The 15,726-nt window shown below is 55.8% G+C and overlaps 4 protein-coding genes and 1 non-coding gene across 5 annotated transcripts in view; 2 read left to right on the forward strand and 3 right to left on the reverse strand.

The window, feature by feature from the left end:
* Positions 1-117: 117 nt before the first annotated feature.
* On the forward strand, positions 118-8,996 carry PTSG_07538 (uncharacterized protein). Its single transcript, XM_004991277.1, has 23 exons — positions 118-247; positions 529-1,404; positions 1,667-1,763; positions 1,938-2,026; positions 2,316-2,417; positions 2,576-2,674; positions 2,911-3,125; positions 3,342-3,491; positions 3,671-3,758; positions 3,915-3,971; positions 4,149-4,244; positions 4,452-4,871; positions 5,074-5,151; positions 5,385-5,552; positions 5,742-5,991; positions 6,186-6,295; positions 6,464-6,551; positions 6,761-6,879; positions 7,069-7,167; positions 7,300-7,407; positions 7,551-7,646; positions 7,976-8,206; positions 8,618-8,996. Exons 1-23 carry the CDS (start codon positions 188-190, stop codon positions 8,696-8,698), a joined length of 3,777 nt encoding a protein of 1,258 aa, XP_004991334.1. The 5' UTR covers positions 118-187; the 3' UTR covers positions 8,699-8,996.
* On the reverse strand, positions 8,776-9,746 carry PTSG_07539 (uncharacterized protein). Its single transcript, XM_004991278.1, has one exon. It carries the CDS (start codon positions 9,633-9,635, stop codon positions 9,336-9,338), a length of 300 nt encoding a protein of 99 aa, XP_004991335.1. The 5' UTR covers positions 9,636-9,746; the 3' UTR covers positions 8,776-9,335.
* Positions 9,747-9,880: 134 nt separating this feature from the next.
* On the reverse strand, positions 9,881-15,087 carry PTSG_07540 (uncharacterized protein). The gene is made up of 13 exons (XM_004991279.1): positions 14,711-15,087; positions 14,480-14,533; positions 14,198-14,351; positions 13,983-14,055; positions 13,719-13,820; positions 13,110-13,522; positions 12,825-12,953; positions 12,581-12,642; positions 12,310-12,453; positions 12,083-12,138; positions 11,776-11,910; positions 11,544-11,625; positions 9,881-11,339 (listed from the first exon to the last, which is right to left on the reverse strand). The coding sequence occupies exons 1-13, from the start codon at positions 14,990-14,992 to the stop codon at positions 9,945-9,947; spliced, it is 3,081 nt and encodes a 1,026-aa protein (XP_004991336.1). The 5' UTR covers positions 14,993-15,087; the 3' UTR covers positions 9,881-9,944.
* A 52-nt stretch (positions 15,088-15,139) lies between these two features.
* PTSG_20131 lies at positions 15,140-15,213 on the reverse strand. Its single transcript has one exon. It is a non-coding gene; the product is annotated as a tRNA-Arg (tRNA).
* A 324-nt stretch (positions 15,214-15,537) lies between these two features.
* Positions 15,538-15,726, forward strand: part of PTSG_07541 (uncharacterized protein) — a gene marked incomplete at both ends in the record, with an annotated part of 12,166 nt that continues 11,977 nt past the window's right edge. The window contains one exon of the mRNA XM_004991280.1: positions 15,538-15,640. Within this exon, the coding sequence (XP_004991337.1) occupies positions 15,538-15,640 (103 nt within the window). The remainder of the gene's footprint in view (positions 15,641-15,726) is intronic.

Consider the following 15,726-nt stretch of genomic DNA (forward strand, 5'->3'; position numbering starts at 1 on the left):
ACACACACACACACACACACACACACACACACACACACACACACACACACACACACACACACACACACACACACACACACACACGCACACACGAACGCGCGCCTGTGATTGTATGATAGGCAGCACGACACGTTGAACGTGTCAAGTGCATCAGGGCAACAGCGCTCCCACCCCGCTTTGTCTTCACATGCGCGGGCAAACAAGTGCGCCTTCGCCACATCGAACCGCCAAACGATATGAGCAACAGGTGCGTCCAAACAAATGCTTCATGGGGAAGGCAAGCGGCGAGCTAGCCCACCAACCACCCACGTTGTCATGTCAAGACACACGCATTGCACTGCCAACCTTCCGCGTGCCCGACTTCCCTCTCGCTATCTTGGTTGGCATGGTGATGCTGCCTTTGAGTTCCACCGTCTCACATCGCATTACAACACACACACGCACACACACGCACACACGCACACACACACGCACACACACGCACACACACACACACACATGTGCATCTGCACCTGCTTGTGGGTGAAGGCTATGCCTGACGTGCCAGCGCGTTCACAACAGAGAGCAACAGCAGGTCAACACCCACAGCACCAGCACCAGCACCAGCAGCAGCGGCAGCAAGGCAGCACCAGCATGAGCGGACACACCCACGCGCAATGGTCGCCACCGCGTACCCCACAACAGCAGCAAGCACAGCAATACGGCAGCCATGGCAGTGCAGAGGCATCGCGCCGCCCACATGCCCGAACGTCATCCTCATCGTCGGGCAAGTCGCCACGTGCCAGCAGGAAGATGCGCAGCAGCCCCTTACGCGACCGCGTGCGAGGCCCGGGCCGGGCCAACACGGACGCCCTGCAGTGGGAGGATGTGATACACAGCCCAGCAAAGACACCTGTGGCTTCGTCCAATCCCGGCTCAAAGCCAGGGTCCTCCCGGCCAACGCCTGTTGAGAAGCAGCCCGCCTTCCGCAACCACCAGCCAGCGTATCCGGGCACGTCGCCAAAGACCTTCTATGCCACCTCCGTGGCCCACCCGAGCCAGCAGGGCGCGGGCCTCGTGCCTGCGCCACGCAGCCCCTATGCAGCCCACCAGCAACAACAACATCATCATCAGCAACACCACCACCACCAGCACCGCCAGGCAGGTCGGCCTGCTCCTCCTCCAGCGTCTACTGCAGCAACAGCCCCACACCATCACCACCACCACCCACCTGCGCACGCCTACCACCCGCTGTACCAGCCACCCAAGATGCTGCAGTACAGCCGCGGGGCTGCCTCGTCGCCATCGCCATCGTCCCCGATGCAGTCGACGGACGACTTGCGCCGGTTTGAGGCAGCGGAGATCAAGTATCTGCAGGACAATCTGCTCGCCGCCCGCCGCGACCTCATTGACGCACACAAGCAGGTGCGGCTTGTGTTTTGTAGTTTGTGTGTGTGTGTGTGTGTGTGTGTGTGTGTGTGTATGTATATGTATGTATATGTATGTATATGTGTGTGTATGTGCGTGTGTGTGTGTGTGTATGTGTGTGTATGTGCGTGCGTGTGTGTGCGCGCGACGATGATGATGATGTTGCTGGTGGTGGAGCATGTTTCCTACGTGACGTGTATATTCACACAGTATTTCGCGCTGTTCACGCCACCGTGTGCCGTGTGCCGCGTGCCCTCAGCTTGACGTGACGAGCTACAAGCTCTCTGGTGCCCTCATGTCCATCAACTACTTCTGGGCGCCAGAACTGGACAAAGTTCGAAAGCGCCTTCAAATTGGTGCGCCGCAACTGCTGCTGCTGCTGCTGCTGCTAGTGCTATAACCGAGCATGGTGTGATGCGATGTGGTTGAGGTTGTATGTGTATGTGTGTGTGACTGTTTCATGCCCGCTAATGCACTCCATGCCTTCTACACCACCACCGCCGCCGCCGCCGCCATCATCACGCTAACAGAGAAGCAGCAGCGGGAGGCAGCAGAGGTGCTGCTGAAGGAACACGAGATCAAGGCACATCGCCAAAGCGCCCAGATTAACAACCTCAAGGTTCGGGACAGTCGTTGCATGCGAGTGCCCCTCTCATCACACCACTACGCCGCCCCTGGTGCTCCCATGCCTTATCTATTCCGCTTGCTCCCAGCCCACTACCAATGCCAATCACTTTTTCTAACGTATACACGTACACCGCCACTATCATCATCATCATCATCATCATCATCATCATCATCATCATCATCATCATCATCATCATCATCATCATCATCATCATCATCGTCATCGTCATCATCGTCATCATCATCACTACCACCGTGACCGTTGTGATGGTGGTATTCAGGCGTCGTTGAATGAGCTGTTGAGTGCAACTGCACAGCGGGACGATTTGCACTCAGAACTGCAGCAGATGCTCTCCTTCGCAAACACCGCAGACACACGCATGGTTGGCTCTCAAGTGTTGATTGGCTGTTTGGTTGGTTGGTTGGTTGGCTCCTGTTTACAGCGGTTGTGCTGGTCACAACCACCCCACCTCTCACCTTGCCGTGTGTACTCTGCATACCGTGTTGTTTTGCACGCCTCGCCTCCCACCACCAACGCCAGGTGAGCGATGTCGATGATGACGACAACGCGTGGATCGATCCATCTCCACTGCTCGCAGATTCAGACATTCACCGCCGCCTCAGCCGCAGCCAGGCCCAGGTACGCCGCCATCAATGTGGTGGTGGTGGTCGTCGTCGTCGTCGTGATGGGGATGGTGGTTGAAGCATGGACATATATGAATGAGAAAGAGGCGTTGGCTGACAAAACACGACTTAGAGTGTGTGTGTGTGTGTGACAGCGCGCGGCACTGCTTTCATGTGCTGTTCTCTCCCTCACGCGTATGACTACCTGCACATGCGCGTACCCTTCTCTCCTGTCTGTGTGTTCTCCACCAGGTTGGCCAGTTGCAGCTGCGCATTCGTGAGTTGGAGGAGATGAACGCGCGTCTCAAGGCATCAACAGCCGTCAGCGCCGATGCTGATGGCGAACAGGCGGCCGCAGACACACACGCACGCGAAGCAGGTGGTGATGATGACCACGATGATGGCGTGAAGATCCCATTCGTTCGCTCGTCATCGTCAACAGCAGCGGCAGCAGCGGCAGCCACAAGGTGGGCAATATGTCTGTGTGTGTTTGCGTGTGTTTGCGTGTGTTTGCGTGTGTTTGCGTGTGTTTGCGTGTGTCCTTGTATGCATGTGAAGTGTGTGATGTGGCTGCGTATGTGTGTGATGTGTTCGTGTAATTTGCACCAACGGTTCAAGTTTGCTTGCATCATACCAACAACACCATCTCACTTGCGACTGCACCGCCATCACCGTGTGTGCAGTCGCCTGGAGGCCGAGCTGGAAGTGAAGAAGGAAGCCATCGAGAAATTGGAGGAGACCGTTCGCGATCTTGAGCGGCGTTTAGAACGCGAGACGGATGAAACGTCCGCTTTGCGCCAACACGCAGACAGCATCACTGCAGATCGCGACAGGTGCGATATGCGTGCATTTGTCTGTGTGTGTGTGTGTGTGTGTGTGTGTGTGTGTGTGTACACGCGCCTGTCTCTGTCTCTCTGTCCGTTATTCCGCCCGTGAATGAGCCCATCTGTCTATTCTTCACTTGACACCTCTCACCCCCTTCATCTCCCACCCACCCCTCTCCACTGATCAGGCTGCTGCGGGAGCTTGAGCAGATGGCCGACAGCCAGGCCGCCGCGTCCGAGGAGCACTCCACCCGCGAGATCGTCCTCCAACACCAGGTACGGCAATGGTTCGTGTGTGTGTGTGTGTGTGTGTGTGTGTGTGTGTGTGTGTGTGTGTGTGTGTGTGTGTGTGTGTGTGTGTGTGTGTGTGTGTGTGTGTAAACGCTGATGTCTACGCCACGCCACCCCCTTGTGTTTTTTCTTTTTCTGCAGGTTGATGAGCTGAACCAGCAGCTGCGCACCGCGGAAACAAAGATCGCCACACTGGAGGTGAGAGGATAGCAACACACGATGATGCTTTGCCTGCCCTTCACCTGCGTACCTGTGTGCGTCGTCACAACCAACCGCTGCTACCACCACGCCACGCATCAACACACTACGCCACGCCACGACCACACCTGCGCCACCATTGTATTCATCGCCACCGCACATGACCATGATGGGCAGCACGAGCGCGGTGTTGGCGCTGCCGAGGCGGAGCAGCTGCGATCGGACATGGCAGCGCAGACGAGGGAGGGCGACGAGGCCATACATACTCTCAAGGTTCGCTGGTTTGTCAGCAGCACCCGTTTGGTGATGGAGGGAAGTGTCGGCACGCGCTGCTGCAGATTTGCACTCTCATACACGAACACATTTTGTGACGCACACGCACACTCACCCGCACACTCACCCGCACGTGTACGCTGATGTCTGCACGCACGCACGCATACGCACACGCATACGCACACACACGCACAAACACACACGCAGGAGGCGTTGGCGAGCGCGCGCGTGGCGCTGTCGAGTGTTCGCGAGGAGAAGGACGAGCTGCTCGCACGCATTGATGACATGCGGGAAGAAGCCGATACAAGGCAACGTGACGCAACCGCAGGGGTTGATGACATCAGGCGCAAACTCGCAGCCGCTGAGGAGGAGCGAGACGAGCTGAGACGCACCGTCTCTTCCCTGCAGGCGCAGGCGGACGACAACGCCGACATGCAGGCGACGCTGACGTCACTGGAGGAGGAGTTGAAGGAAGTGCGGTCCTCCCATCGCGCGAAGGAGGAAGACCTTCAAGGCGAACTGGCGGACTTGAGCCGGGAGGCGCACGCCCAGCAAGAACAGATCAGATCGCTGGAACACGAACTCGCTGCATTGCGAGCACAGAACCAACAGCTGTCCACAGAGAAGGTGTGTGTGTGTGTGTGTGTGTGTGTGTGTGTGTGTGTGTGTGGACATGCATACTCGTGCGTGCGTGTGTGCATGTGCAAATGTATGCGTGTGCTTGTTCACGTGCATGAGTAAGTCAACGTACTTCGTTCATATCGCTCCACCATCCTTTGCCCCGTTCGCCCGAATTCACAATCACGTGGTGGTGCTGCATTGCCTGCAGGAGTCTGAGAGCGATCAGACGTCAGCGGAACTCGCTGCCGTCCGCGCACAAAACACCGAACTCACACGCGACGTGCAGGTGTGTGTGTGTGTGTGCGTGTGTGTGTGTTTGTTTGTCTGAAAGAACTGCCCGCCAAGCACGTATTTCCGCTGCGGCATATTCACTCACATAACTCATCTGTCCACACACACACGCACACACACACACACCATCACACACCGTCACACCAACATACACAATCACACCATCACACCATCACATCATCACGCAACGTTACACCACCACCAATTGGCGCTCTCTCTTTCTCGCAGCAACTGAAGCAGTCGCTCAGCACTGCCGAGCAGCGCGTTGCCGACCTCACGGCAGCAAAGTCCCGCTTGGCGCAGGAGCTGGAGGACGCCGTCGCAGAGAAGGACAAGATTGCAAAGAAGCACGAGCGCGCACGCAAACGCCTGCAGGAGGTGGAGGCAGAGACCCAGGTGCGTGTGTATGCGTGTGTGCGTGTGTGCGTGTGTGTGTGCGTGTCTGTGTAGTGGACGATGCAAATTGGTCTCACCTTTCCGCTCCGCAACTCATCCGCAAATGCATGCAACCACACACATACACACGCGCGTTAACACACGCACACACACACATATATATATATATATATATACACACACCGCCAGGCCCAGCTGAGCAAGCGGGAGCACGACCACTCTGCGGCCATGGCTGCCCTTCGTCTCGAGTTTGAGGCAGCAGAGGGCGCACGCACACGCGCAGAGACGAAAGCACGCACACATGAGCGCAAAGCGCGAAAGGCGGCAGAGGACCTTGCCGACGCGAGGAAGGAACTTGAAGCGAAAGCAGCAGCCGTGGAGACGCTGACAGCGACGAACGCAGACATCAAACGGGAGATGAAGCAGCTGCGAAGGCAATGTGAGGCGCACACACAAGCGTCTGATGGCGTGTGTGTGTATGAAGGGGTGCAAATGGGTGTGTTTGTGTCGAGAATGCGTTCTGTTGATCAGCAACACACCTATTTCACACACACACACACACACACACACACACACACACACACACACACACACACACACACACACACACACACACCACCACCACCACCTCAGTTTCATCGCAGCGGGAGGAGCTTGTGCGTGCGCAGAAGCAGCTGGCGGCGGCACAGGAGAAGGCGACGCAAGACCAGCAGCAGCACTCGGAAAAGGCCAAGCAACACGAGGTCGGGACCCTCTGTGTGTGTGTGTGTGTGTGTGTGTGTGTGTGTGTGTGTGTGTGTGTGTGTGTGTGTGTGTGTGTGTGTGTGTGTGTGTGTGTGTAAAGGGAGCTTGGAATCAGAGTCTCTCACCCCATTTCATCGTCGCTGACTTGGGTTTTGACTTCCCATCAGGCAAACATGACGACGCAGCAGCAGCAGCTGTCAAACCTGCAGCGGAAGTACGCTGCGCTTGAGAAGGAAAAGGCTGAGGCCAGCAGCGGTGAGTGACGACAATATGTCGTGTGATAGTGCTGTTCATGTGCATGCATGTGTGTGTACTGTGTATGTGTGCATGCGTGTGCGTGTGTGCGAGCTTTGAGGTGGATTGCTTCGCATGAACACCTTATGGACCCCCTTGTAACAGCACCTCGCTCACGCTCGCCCGTCTACTGCTTCGCGTGCACACATCTGCGTGCGGTCGTGCAACAGCGGCTGCGTCTGCGCATGCGCAGGTGCGGGAGATGGGCCAGCAGCTGTCGGACGTGCTCTCGAGCAAACTGCAGGCGGAGCGCACCGCCCGCCAGCTGCAAGCTGACCTCGACGACAAGGTCTGGCTCCAGGTGGTATCAACATATATGATTGTGTATCATTGTGCTGTTGTGAGCTGACGTGTGTGATCGCGGTATTGAGTTGGTATTCATTGCGTGTTGGAATGGCGTGATTGCTTGGTGTGAAGCCATATTGCTTGTGCAGTCTTCCTTCCTCACCATCACCATCGTCACCATCATCACCATCAGTCGCGGGCGGTGCAGGACTTGACGCAGCAAGTTCGCGATCTCTCCAACAAAATCATCTTTGAGAAGATCAATGTCCTCCTCCTGCGCATTGAGGACAAGGTGATCATCATCGCCCAGCGCTTGTGCTGGGCGAGTGTAGTTGTGGTCGTGGTTGTGGTCGTGTTCAACACTTTACAAGCGCCAACACATCAACTCATGTGCGCTGTTGTTCGTTCATGTTTGGACGCCCAGGATTCTCGCATCGCTGCCCTTGAAATGCAAGGCGCCGATCGTCATCGTGATGAAATCGAACGCTTAAGGCGCGAGCAGAAGGAGGAGTTGGCAGCGCTGAAGGAGCAGGTAACACCTCGCCAATCGAGCCGATGGCACACATGATGACCACTACCTGCCATCACCACCAATGAATTGCAAGCAGTTGCGTCCTTCTCTTCCCGCATTTTCCTTCATCTGACCTTCGTGTCCGACCATCACCACCATTGCAGTACAAGAAACGCCAGGCGCTGGATGCATATGATGAAGCGAACGGGTCTTCGCAACAGCCTGTCGTCGACAGAGACACGCTCATTGAAACACTCGAGGTGCTGGGGCACGGCGCTTGTGTGCTTGTTTGTTTGTTTGTTTGTTTGTTTGTTTGTTTGTTTGTTTGTTTGTTTGTTTGTTTGTTTGTTTGTTTGTTTGTTTGTTTGTTTGTGGGTGTGAGTGTGGGTGTCGGTGTGGGTGTGTGTGGGTGGGTGGGTGGATGTGTGTGTGGGTGGGTGGGTGGATGTGTGTGTGGGTGGGTGGGTGGATGTGTGTGTGTGCTTGTCTCAGTCCACCAACGTCGCCTGCTATTGTTTTCCGATCGCATCATCCTCTTCCTCCTCATCGCCACCACAACCCCACCACCTTCCCTATCACACATCAACAGATCCGGCAGACGGAGGCGCGCCGGTTCCGGCGATACATTGACCAGCTGCTGGGCGAAGTGTTGCAGCAGGACAGCGGCGTGCAGACGTCCATTATGACGGGTCTTCCACGCCTCCAGCAAGATGAGCCAGTTGACCCAGCCTCCTTCCCGGACCTGTCGACGGAGGAGTTGAAGGAGCATGTGCACAAACAGGAGGAGGACAACAACTTGCTCGAGACTTACATTAACGAGGTGTGTGTGTGTGTGTGTGTGTGTGTGTGTGTGTGTGTGTGTGTGTGTGTGTGTGTGTGTGTGTGTGTGTGTGTGTGTGTGTGTGTGTGTGTGTGTGTGTGAGTGTGTGTGTGTGTGTGTGTGTGTGTGTGTGTGTGTGTGTGTGTGTGTGTGTGTGTGTGTGTGTGTGTGTGTGTGTGTGTGTGTGTGTGTGTGTGTGGGTGGGTGGGTGGGTGGGTGGGTGGGTGTGTATCTGCTGGGTGATGGTGCGAATCGAACATGGAGGCAGACGATGTGATGGGCCTTCTTCCATTGCTGTCCTGCTTCGCCCCTCCATGATATCTTCAGCTCTGTCCAGTTCACCCCACAACCCATACAATACGCAATGCGTGCTCATCAAACCGTCGTGGTGCTTGCGTTGGCCACCGACAGCTTCTAAAGCGCATCGTGGAGCACCGCCCGTCCATCTTGGAGGTGATGGCGTTCACCACCAACGGCATGGCCATGTCATAGACTGCAGGAACGAACACACCTTGTACAGCTGTCGTGTGTGTGTGTGTTTCAGTTGGAGCGTGACGTGAGGTTGTATTGATGCGTGTCATCAGCGCTGATGTGTGTCGGTTTCAATGTCGTTGTTGTGTATTTCCTTTCAACTGGCTGAGGATAACTGTGTGGCGTGCACGCTGGCTGGCCAAGCTATGCCTTGTGCAGTGGCCGCAAAAACCACATCCCAGACCCAGGCGAGCACTTGTCAATACATTTCCAGTTAATCAATCAAGCAAGGAGGAACAAAAGACGCATCAAGAGGGGCGAAGCGGCAAAAGTGTGTGCAAAGCGTGCGAAACAACTGTACAAGCTGATGTGGGGAGGGGAAACACAACAAAGGGTGACGGGTGTGCAAGCGCAGTCAATGCCAAGTGGAAGGTAACAAGCTGAACAAAGAACGAAGAAGACACTAAGCGAGAACAACACACGCACACACACACACACACACACACACACACACACACACACAAGGTCGTCGTCATGCTAGTCGCGTCGTGTCGAACACACGAACATGCATCTCAAACATAAATGGCTACACTCGACACAACAAGCTGCACTCGACACAACGAAGGCGGGTATGAAACACAGAACAAACAGCGTACGATTACTTCTTGGGCGGCTTCAGCAGGTCTTTGAGCTTTTCGCATGTGTCGTCATATACTTGCTTGACATCTGGGGCCCCAAACTCCTGCTGGTAGTACATGCCTGCCGCTGTTCCGAGAAGGGCGCCCATCAGCAGGTGTCTGTTGAAGTGGGCAACGAACAATCCTGCTGCAAACCCTTTGATGAACGGGTACTCCACCCTTTGCTCACCACTGCCAAAGCCATCATCCCCACGCACGGGGCGACGACTAAACCTCCCCTGCTCTCCCTCATCGCCGTTGTTTCCACGTCGGTCGCCCATGGCTACGTCTCGTGGGTCGTGTAGTTGGTGTTGTGTCGTAGTCGTGGTTGGTGTTGTGTCTTTGCGTCGTGTGGTGTTTGTTTCTGGCTGTTGCACCCAAGTTTGGAAAACTGGCCGTGTATTTCAATAAAACTCTACAGGCACGAAGCAGACACAACAAATCTCGAACGAAAGCCACAAACAACAGCCGCCCCTCGTCCTGCAACCCTTCACTCAAGTCCCTCAATGCCCCCCCCCCCCTCCACTCACTCACTCGAGTCGCTTGTTCACTCCTCCTTTCCTCCTTGGTCCGTTCTGCTGCGCTGGTTGTTATGCATGTGAGTCGCTCGCAACGTCGTAGACAGGTGCGAGGTCAGACTGGTCGGTGGAGGGGAGACCGTTGTGAGCTGCTGGGTCAACACCTGTATCGCTGCCAAGCTCATACAGATGGTGCTGGTGGTGATGAGTGGGTTGTTCAAGGAGGGCAGACGGGGACGCCACATCGTACACAGCATTGGACTGTGGCCGTCGTCCCTGCTCGCGCTGTGTCGCTACATTTGTTGCAAAGGGGACGTGCAGCTGCGCGTAATCATCCATGACCTGCCCGCCCTGCACTTGAACAGGATCGCTGGCGATATCGTAGATGGCGCCAGGGTTCTCGTACTCTGGTTGCGCCGCAACAAAATCGTAGTGGTGGTATTCATGCTCATGGTCATGGCTGCTGCTGTTGCTGTTGCTGTTGTTGTTGCTGTCGTCGTCGGGCTGCGGACGATCGTAGTAGTGCTGCTGCGTCGATGCAGGCTGCTCGTAGCCCCGATCCCTGTCGTGGGTGTGTTGTGTTGGACCGCCACCATCCATCACGTTCGGGACACGATATGCTGGGGCGTACAGCTTGGATTGGCCTGGCGTCAAATACCTGTCCTGGTCATCAGCAGGCTGAACGCTTTCGTAGTAGTTGTCAGCTTCGTCCACCACATCATCTTCATACAGGTTGTCGTAGTGGTTCCTGGGATCAAGATCAAACGCGGTTGCCTCCTCCTCGGGCAGCCAGGCTGGCTGCATGCTTGCTGGCTCCATCATGGCGTCGCCAACAAACAGCGGGTTGGTGGTTGACATGCTCGACAACGACGAGGGGACAGCCCCGCCATCCGTGGGTGCACGAGACGGCGGCACCGAAGTTGTCGTGTCGCGATGTCCGTCGTGGTGGTCACGGCGGCGACGTCGAACAAAGAGGACAACAACAATAATGAGGAGTGCACACCCGACGAGTGCACCACCAGCACCAGCACCAATGACAACGGGATTTGCAGCAGATGACGTGGATGATCGCTGGCGATTCGGAGGCGCAATGGTGAACACGGCAGAGGTGGACGTGGTGGAGGTGGGCTGTGGTTGCATATCACGACCGGTCGTGGTGCCAGCCGTGGTTGTGCTTGTCGTTGTGGTTGTTCCTGCTGCCGCAGTGTAGGGTGTCGTGATGACAACGATGGGGGACGCAGAGGTGGTGGTTGTAGTGGTGGTTGTGGTTGTTGTTGTTGTTGTTGTTGTTGTTGTTGTTGTTGTTGTTGTTGTGGTGGTGGTGGTGGTGGTGGTGGTGGTTGTTGTTGTTGTTGGGGCACAGGCTAAGTCACCCACGTCTGTCTCCACCAACCGCAAACCCCCTTCGCACACGCATGAAGAGTCCTGACACGCCGAAAACTCTGGGCACGCCGGCCGCTCACCGCACTTTGGGTGGTGGCGGTGGTGGGAGGGGGAGGAGTGAGGAGAGGAGCGAGAGGAGGAGAGAATGCTGATGCGTGAGCGCGCGCAGTTGAGAGATGCATTGCAGTGCAGTGATGTGTCTGGGGAAACAACATGATGTACGCCAGTGTCACAAGAACTCCAACGACACACACACACACACACACACACACACACACACACACACACCTGGCAGTGTCCGGTCTCTTCGTCAAACTGAAAGCCGGTGCGGCAGTCACACTTGTTCTCATTGGGGCCCGTGTTCATGCAGCTGTTGTTGTGGAGGTGAAGGATGGAAGCGTGCGAAAGTCAGGTGGGGTGCAATGCCAAGCAACATCGGTGGTGATGAACGCGCAGATGCAATGTACGCCTACACACACGCATACAACGCACACAACAGCACAACAAGACACAGGCTCACATCTCTGTTGCTTGCAGACAGCCGCCGTAGTCCTCGTTGACGCATGGGTTGATCCAGATGCAGTCGCGCCCCGTCTCCGACGTGAATCCGTCCCTGCAGCTGCACTCGCGCTCGTTCGGGCCCGTCTTGGTGCACCTGCAGCGAAGAGATGGCGGAGCACAGGAGCAGATGGTGTGTTGGAGTGATGGTGATGGTGAGGGGAACGGCAGGTGGTGGTGTGCAAGTGGAAGCGCCACAAAAGAAGCTGGCATGCTGCAAGCACAACAATAATGATGGAGCACAAGGCACCACATCACATTTTACACACAGGGTGGTGCTTGCATCGCCGCAGCCTCCGTTGTCGGTGACACACGGGTCAATCTCCTGTAATGTTGATAGTGGTGGTGGTGGTGGGTGTAAGTGCGAAGGGTGAACGCATGTCATGCAAGGAGCAGTGTTGTTGGGACGAGAGGCAACAACAATGAGCGATGGAGCACAAGTGTACACGCACATGCACATGACAGCTGCCACTCAACAGCTGCACCGTGAACCCACCACACAGTTTGCTCCGTCGTTGGAGGTGCTTCTGTAGCCAGCGTCGCACGTGCACCTGCGCGTGCCTGGTCCCGTGTGATCGCATTGGGACTTGGAACCACACCCGCCGTTGTTCGTGTCGCACCGGTTGATGGGCGAGCAGTTCTGTGGATGAACATTGTGTGTGTGTGTATGTGTGTGCGTGGTGAGTGACAGAGTGTGTGTGTGTGTGTGTGTGTCTCGAGGTCGGCGTGGTTGCAGATGCGTTAGGGGAAGGTATGGTGCGACTCACCGTCTGGGCATTGTCATCGGACTCGTACCCTTGCTCACACTGGCACGTGTATGTGCCGGGACCTGCAGGGGCAAGGGGAAGCAGGCAGATGAGGGTGAGACAGCAGCGAGGAGACGAGAGTGTGGAATCGAGAGTGTGGATCAAGCTTGGGATGAACCAGACACGTTTCCACCTGCACGCACAAACATACACCACATACACACACTCTCTCTCTGACGCACGCATGCACACACACAAACAGCACCTGTTGGAGAGCACTTGGAGTTGTCGCCGCAAGGGCCTGGTGTCTGTTCGCAAAAGTTGATAGGCGTGCACTTGTCTGTGGGCGAGTCGTGCTCGTATCCACTCGCGCACAGGCACGCGTACTTGCCAGCTGTACCATGGGACGTGGGGGATAAAGAGCAGAGGAAACAGTCGATACGGATGGAATCATGTGAGATGAGGTGCGATGAAAATGGATGCACAGCTTTGATGTACACACGCACACGCACGCACACACACACACACACACACACACACACTGACTTACGTCCGGCAAATTCACAAGTCGCGTTGTCACCGCAGATGCCTTCGTTGTCCATGCAGGGGTTGATCTGCTTGCACTCGTCGTCCGTCGCCTTGTGGCCGTCTGGACATGGCGTGCACTTGAACCTGTTTGGTCCCAGGTATTCGCAGATGGTGTTGTTGCCGTCGCATGTGTCCGTGTTCAGTTCACACCTGTCGATGGGCCTGCAGTTCTTGTTGTCGGCTGTAGACGAGGAGTAGCCATCCTCGCACGTGCATCTGTACGTGCCTGGTCCCGTCATGGAGCACTGGGAGTTGCTGCCACAGATGTTGGGGTTGTCACTGCACGGGTTGATGGCGGCACATGAGGTAGAGGTCCTGCGGCGGTAGCCGGCCTTGCAGTCGCACTCGGCCGTGCCTGGACCCGTCTTGCGGCACCTGTTGTCAAAGCAGAGAGAAGGAAAAGGGGGGATGGTGGTGGTGAAGTACAGGGGAGGGGTGTGTGGACGAGGATGGTGCGACGGGTGCCACGGCATAAGAGGCAATCGCGTCGCGTCGCGCTGTTGGACAGCACAATGCATGCGAGTCAACCCTCCTTTGCTCTCCTGTCCTCCCTCTCACATGGTCAACTCACGTGGTGGAGGAGAGGTCGCAACCTTTGACGTTGTTGGTGCAGATGTTGCGTTCTTGGCAGCGCTGGGCATCAAGGTACGTGTACCCGCTCTTGCAGGAGCACCTGCAAGGGATTGGGAGAGGAGGGTGGTTGATGGACATGTTTGGGGGTTGGGGGTTTGGTGGAGGTTGAAGGTGACAAAGAAAACAGGGAAGCGTGCACAAACATCGGAAGTGAGCAACCGCGTGGCTCGGTGGTCGCGGTGGTACAACATCAGTGACGCACGTTGCGCTGTTGTCGGAGCGGCAGGAGCACGTGGTCGAGGTCGCATCGCAATAGGACGTGGAGCACAGGTTGGCTGTTGGAGGGGTTGAGGGGAGGTGGAGTGCGCGTGAGAGCGTGAGGAAAGGAACAGATGAAAGATGACGCGGGCAAGGGGTGTCTTTCTCGCAGGACAAATACAGTATCAAGGTATCAATCAGCACATTGCTGGTGCTTACTTGGGGTGTACTCGAGGGTAAAGTCAAAGATGGAGGTGCCAATGTAGATGGACATGCCGAATGGACCACTCCGGTAGAGTTCTTTGGTCAGACGAAAGGACCGCGTTTGCTTGCTGCATCCGCTGAACGAGAAGCTGAACCTGTCTTGGACACGCTGTGATACGAACGAACGACACGTGCGCAAATGTAAGTACTGAAGCCATATGTAAATGTCTTTGGGGAAGCACGAAAGCACATCTGGAATAAATGTGTATGTAGACCACGGACTAGCATGATGCTTACCACATCAAGTCCCCCGCCGTTGTCGTAGTTGACCACTTGCGCCCGCACCGTCCCCTGTAGAACAAAAACAATGAATTGCGCAGAACAGCAGTGCAAATATGCGACACTGTGAGGTTCAAGCAATGTAACGTGACAAGACAGCGAACAATAATATGTGTTGACTCCGCTTGTGGATGTATGTACATCTTTGAGCCGGTGTACACCAATGAATACTCGCTTGAGAACACTGACCGAGGGACCAATGTCTGTTCGTCCAAAGTCCAGCCATTGGTTCCATGTTGGGTGGTTGGTCCCGACCCGTCGCGTTTCGATGAAGCTTGTGACCCCTTCGACTTGAAGCCTAGCAGCCACATTCAACCCCCCAGCTAAGATATTCGTGATCGATACGCTGACCTCGGCGCTCTTTGCGTACACCCTGAGCCTGCCGGCCTCCACACCCTCAATATCACCCAGCCCCAGCCACACCACTGCCAAAGCAGCGAACAAGGTGGTGAGCACAGAACCACCTCGCATTCTGTGCGGGTGTGTGATGGCTGTGACTGAAACGCAGGTACGAATCGATTGTTTTGCTGTTGTGTGTAGCAGCAGGAAACGTGAGCCGCCAGACCGACCACCCCAAAAAAAACAAAAAAAAAAAACCTCTACGGAGCAAAAAACATGTACACCTGACGGGACTCGAACCCGCAACCTCTCGGACCGGAACCGAGTGCGCTATCCAATTGCGCCACAGATGCCAGATGGGAAAATAGGGCGAAAAGAACATATATGAATTATACGTCATCCCGGTGTTTTTTTGTTTTTGTTGTTTTTCTTGTTTGTTTTGTGCGCAACCGCCCCTTCTTGGTTCGAGCCTCTCTCACTCGACCCACCCCTTCTCCCAGCCAGCAATCAACTGCGTCACCGGCAAAGGAACGAAGGCAGTGACGGCCACGGCAACCATCATGGTGCGTCAACCGATGTGTGTGTGTGTGTGTGTGTGTGTGTGTGTGTGTGAGGTAGGTTGCTTGTGGTGGGTCCACGCACGCTCACACCCACCTCCCTTCTCTCACCACAACACCATGCAGACGGCCAAGTGGGAAAACACCATCAAGGCTTTGAGCGGCAAGTACGGCCCAAAGCTGGTGGAATTCGTCTTTTGCTGCATCGCCGCCTCCCGAGATGGTGTGTGTGTGTGTGTGTGTGTGTGTGTGTGTGTGTGTGTGTGTGTGTGTGTGTGTGTGTGTGTGTGTGTGTGTGTGTGTCGTCGC

The sequence above is a fragment of the Salpingoeca rosetta genome (assembly GCF_000188695.1).
Source record: "Salpingoeca rosetta unplaced genomic scaffold supercont1.20, whole genome shotgun sequence".
Taxonomy (NCBI): Eukaryota; class Choanoflagellata; order Craspedida; family Salpingoecidae; genus Salpingoeca; species Salpingoeca rosetta.